The sequence below is a fragment of the Entamoeba nuttalli genome, assembly GCF_000257125.1.
Source record: "Entamoeba nuttalli P19 unplaced genomic scaffold asmbl_7140, whole genome shotgun sequence".
NCBI classification, from domain to species: domain Eukaryota; phylum Evosea; order Mastigamoebida; family Endamoebidae; genus Entamoeba; species Entamoeba nuttalli.
Window position 1 is genome coordinate 14,394 of NW_008578460.1, and position 5,858 is coordinate 20,251.

A 5,858-nucleotide genomic window follows, 5' to 3' on the forward strand; every position below is an offset into this window, starting at 1 on the left:
GCGAATTAATGATATTAGAATAATGCAATTATTATATTTATAATACAATATTGATGAATGATATTCTATATAATGTTGTATTGTTTTATTAATTCAATTGGATTTGAATAATATTCTTGTATACTAATAAACGAAAAGAAATAAATAAAACATCAAATAAATTATAATTAAAATATAAATAATAAGCATTAATCTAAATAAATTATTAAAAATAAATGAACAAACAAAATCTAAAACCAATTTAATAAATATTAAAATCAATACAAACAAAAACACACAATAATAATAATTTATATTCATAAATAACTCAATAATCATAAAAATGCTAATACATTCAAATATTCTTTATTTAAAAAAATATAAAATTTAAAATAATACAATGATATTTACAATAAAGAAACTACTGATAATTAACTTTGATACTACAAAAGAAGTAATTGATTGAATAAATAATTTATTTAAAATAAAATATTTGTATAAATATTTAAAAAAAAAAAAGCAAAATAAAAAACAAAAAAGGGTTAAAATGTGTTTCAGAAAATTTCACAAAAAGAGAAAAACCAAAAAGAAAGACAAAAAAAGAAAATGAGATCAAAATTGTTTTAAAAAGCAATGACAGAAGCAAAAGAAGTGAATATCCAAATAATGAATGTGATAGATGCTCCCACAGAACAACAAAATCTCAGTGAAAATAATGCAGTGACGACTAACCATCAACCAGAGAATGTAATGCTTTTAGGAGAGAATCAAGTTGAAGAACATCAAATGGAAGCAGCACAACCAGATGAACAACGTCATGAAGAAGAACATCCACTTGAAGGACATCATGAAGAAGAAGAAGATAAATTAGATTTATTAACGTCAGGGTCTCTTTTTGATGATCCTAAAACAGCAGGATTTAGAAAGACAAGAAATTATCAAACCGAACAACAGTCAGTTTTTATTGCATTATTAAGTATGGTTTATACTATTGTTATTGACCATCCAAGAAAAAGAAGTAAAATTACATTACCATTTTTTAATGTAATTCGTATTTCTACTGAAAAAGAAGTTGTTGAAATAAAAGAAATTATGTCAACTAAATTACAACAACTTCATGATGAAGACATTGCACATGGATGTAGTGAAAAAACAGCAACAAGAAGACAAGAAGTCTATAGAGTATCAGAACAACTTCATATATTAATGAATTTATTAAGAGATGTTGGATTTGAAATTGAATCAAAAAAAACTACTGGAAATAAAGGAAATCAAAAAGAAACTGCAAGAAAAATTAAATATAATAATTTTACATTTGATAAAGAATTTATTGAAGAAAGAGGTAATTTAATAAATGAATTATTAATAAAAAGACTTGAATCAATTCCAAAATCAAGTGATTTATCAATTGAATGTGGAGATTCAGAAATAGCAAATATATTGAAAATGGGAAGTCTTAAAAATTAATTTCAATTTTTTTATTTTTGTTTTTTTGTATTTTGTTTTGATTCATCTCTTAAAAAAACCCTTCAATTTCTTATTTTTTTATGAAACCAACAAGTAGACTTGTTTATGAAGAAACAACTACGAGAGTTCGTGTTAATAAAATTCTTTATTCTAAATTAAATATTCTTAGAAAACAATTAGGTAATTTAACTCTTAATCAATTAATTGAACTTCTTTATCATGATTTTAATGAAAATATTTTACATCATCATGTCTGTACTCATCTTCAACATTTGTGTTGTAATGAAGATCATAAATGTAGTCCACAATGTACTTGTTATAAAACTGGAAGATGTATTACTTCTTGTCCTTGTTATTTTACTTGTTATTATTTCACTGAAAGTATTACACGTCTTTATCCATGTCAATGCTCTAAAGTTCATTGTTGTTGTAATCATATTTCATGTATTCCTGGATTATGTGGATGTCATGACGGTTGTTGGTGTTGGAAACATATCAATCAATTAGAAAATGAAGGTTGTAAAACTATTAAATACTCTGAAGAAGTAAAAAATAAATTAACAACTATTTATCAAAATGATACTTCTCAACTTTTTATTAATAAATTATAAAAAATGAATAACAGAAAATATGTCAAATTCAAATTCCATTCTTTTATAAAAATATCCAAAATAAATTCATTTAAATCATCTTTATTATTTACAAAAAATAAATTTCAATTATAAAGGTTATTTTGGAAGTACGAATAAATTTGTATTTCTTGTTATCATTAAATTACTTTTAATTTTAATGATTATCTTATATTAAATAATAAGAAATATTCAAAATACTTGACTCTTTTAATTTAGCTTTATTGTAGTTTTTTTTTGTCATATTTTTCTTGAAGTTTTATTATAATATTCTTAAATAATTTTTATTTTAAGTTGAATATATAAACAGTGGATAACATCTACAAAATTGAATTAATTTGGCATATTAGAATATCTTATTTATAGTCTAATTTTTACATAATAAATTAAAGTTTAACTAAAATTGAATAATCTTAAATGAATATCAAAATGACAAGTGAATAATAAATGAATAAAATATGTAGGACTAATGTGTATCCAATATTACTTAGTTATTTTCTTCTTAAATTATTTATAAAAAGTATTTCCAATAATAATTCAATATGTCTAAAATTAATTATAATTTTTTACATTTTAATGAATGTTATTTCGTTGTTTGTGTTTAAAAAGAGTAATTTATGAAATTTATTTTATAAAATATATTAGTCATATTTTTGTTTGAAATTATAATAAATTATTCACTTTAAAAGTCAGTATAACGGCATAATTAATAGGATAAATAACAGTTTTGAAGTATTATTTTTCTGTAACATCACAATTGAAGTTAGAGGTTAATTTCAATGAAAGAAGTTTTATAAATCTTAATTTACATATATAATTATTCTTCATGATGGAGAGAAAAAAAACAAGTAATCAAAAGAAATAAAATCATTAAACTGATTAAGAACAATGTAAATACAAAATAAAGCAATTGTTCATAATCAAAGAATAACAAAAATTTATAAAAAGGTTTAGTTTATTGTGTTGAAAAAAAATACAAGAATAATCATTCAGTCATAATAATATTCCTAATAAAATGTTTATTCGTGTGTTTTTGATAAAAAAGGAATTTTAAAATATCACAAAGCATAAAAATAATTTCACTCAAACAATTAAAAATGATTATTCAATGTTATGGAAATAATTATATAAATCAAAATAAATAAGGGAAATGAATATGTCGTTTTTGTCATATTGAAATAATTACAGTAGTTGACTGAGATCTAGTTAATGCTAATATTATAAATAAAATAATAAAAATGTTGTAATGATAATGAATATTTAATTTAAATTCAATAAAATATATTGTTTCATTTTTCTTCTTTTAAATTATGTTATTGTATTTTATTGTTATATTATTTTTATTTAATCAATAAAATAAAATGAAGATAATCTTTTTATTTTTTTATTCTTTTGTTTTTATGTTAGTATGTATGTTTATTTTATTTTGTTTAATAACAAGTATTTATAAATAAATCAGACTTTAATTTATTATATTTCATGTTTGTGAATTATTTCATTTTATTGTTTAATTGTGTTAATTGATGAAAGTATGAGATGGTACTATTTTAAATTTTTCATCGTTCATTCTTGTTGTATAATTTAAATCGACACTTACTTTCATATTTTTGATTATACATTTTGATAATACAAAATATATAGTGTTTAAAAGAGGATTTAATTAATTGATGTTTAATATTTAAATCTATTGTTTTTATGATATTTGTCATTGGTTTAATTTGTGTTGCTAAATATATTCTTCATGTTTATTGTTTAATGAAATGAGCATTATCAGATGAATTGTTAATTGTGTCAATTAAAATTATACATAAACATTTATTGATATTCAAATGTTTATTGTCTATTTCATAATCAGAATTGTCTACGTTTTGAAAAAAAATGAATGATGAAATTGTACTTCATTAGTTAAATTCATATGGTTCATTCTGCTTTCTAATTGAATAAATAATACAGAAGCAAATGATTGAAATGTATTATTAATATAATAATGAATATTAATATTGTGATAACATATTAAATAATGAAATATCAACGCTTCATTCAAAGTTATTCATTTTTATTACTAATTTTTGATGTTTATCCTAACGACAACTAACTCATTTAACAATAATGTATTTAATGATTTTCTTTAACATTACAACATAAATATATATTAAATGAATTGAATGGTGTTCAATAAGAATGGAATATAATAATAAATTATGATATTTATTGAGAATAAACTATCAAATGTTATACAATGTATTATAAATTCAGAATAGATAAATCATAATCACAATATATATTTCATCAACGTACTTCTGATGATAATGGTCTTCATTGTTTTGTGATTCTATAATCAGACAAATATATTTTTATTGAATATTTACATTCACACTCATTGAAACATATCTCATCAACATTAAATATTAATTTATATGTAAAAACAATACAAAATGATGATAAAACAGAATGAATATTGAAATTTTTATTATAACTAATATTGATTCATTGTATATTATTTGATATTAAGAATATGTAAAACAAGAAAATGTATTAAATGATAATTAAATCATTTATTAATGATGTTAATACCTTGTTTCATATTTAATAAATCATTATTAATGACTCAGAAATTTATAGTTTAGAAATAACAATATTTTATTTTATTAAATTCATTAAATACAATTCATTTCTTTATTTTTCATTTACATTGATTTATTTATCTTTATCTTTTTTCTTTTATTACAATTCAATATTTTCAATGCATTATATGAAATAATAATTTATTTAATATTTAATAATCATAAAATAAATTTGTTCAAACATTATTTTAAATGAAGAAATTATTTTGAACATTACAATAATTAAATAAATAATGAGTAATTAACAACATTTCAATTCATTTAAATGTAATAGAATAGAATGATAAAATCATTTTAATTTATTAATTAACTAATTACAACAAGATGTATTTATGTTAAGTGAATAAAAGTATGAAGTTGATAAAGAATAAAAATTGATAAAGATAAGAAATAGAGAAATGAAATTATTCGTTATTACTCAAAACAATAAATAACAAGAAAACATATATCTAAATATAAAAAGATGAATTTCTTTTTTCATTAAAAGAAAATAATAAAATAATAATAGTTATTTTCAAAGAAGATTTTTCTTCCATTTTATATTTTACTTTCTATATTGTAATTTATAATTTATAATTATATAAATGCTAATTGGATTAATAAAAAAATAAAATACACACTTATCCAATTAGTTTGATTTATAAATAAAATCCATGTATCTGATTCTGAATTAAATATTTTTTTAAAGAAATGAATTACCCTTTTAAGCGTTTTTCATTCATCTATTTTATTCTTTTTTGATTTTTCAACTTCTTCTTTTATAACTTCCACAAACATTATACTACCTTTGCTTATTGTTTCTACCACTATTTCTATTATTGTAATTTCATCTATATAGTCATGGTCAATATCATTATTATAGTTATAGTCATTTTCTGATATACTTCATACCATTCAATTGTCAATCCTTTTGGTTGACAACCACATATCTAAATAGAGAGCTAACAAAGTTCTATATGGTGTTATCACTCATTTCTATTTCTTCTGTTTTTAAACACTATTTCTATTTTTATTTTTTGTTTTCTTTTTGGTAGTTGATATTATTGTTATTTTCATCCGAACATTTTTTATTAGTTTTTTCTGCAATTTCTTTGTTTATACTCTTTACCAATCCATGGTATACAACAACTTTTAATGCCATTGCTGTTGTGTAAAACCT

General features: G+C 20.0%; 2 protein-coding genes across 2 annotated transcripts; both read left to right on the forward strand.

Moving 5' to 3' along the window:
• Positions 1–612: 612 nt before the first annotated feature.
• On the forward strand, positions 613–1,446 carry ENU1_165730 (hypothetical protein; the record flags this gene model as incomplete). The annotated part of the gene is made up of 1 exon (XM_008860996.1): positions 613–1,446. The coding sequence occupies one exon, from the start codon at positions 613–615 to the stop codon at positions 1,444–1,446; it is 834 nt and encodes a 277-aa protein (XP_008859218.1).
• An 80-nt stretch (positions 1,447–1,526) lies between these two features.
• On the forward strand, positions 1,527–2,057 carry ENU1_165740 (hypothetical protein; the record flags this gene model as incomplete). The annotated part of the gene is made up of 1 exon (XM_008860997.1): positions 1,527–2,057. One exon carries the CDS (start codon positions 1,527–1,529, stop codon positions 2,055–2,057), a length of 531 nt encoding a protein of 176 aa, XP_008859219.1.
• Positions 2,058–5,858: the final 3,801 nt, after the last annotated feature.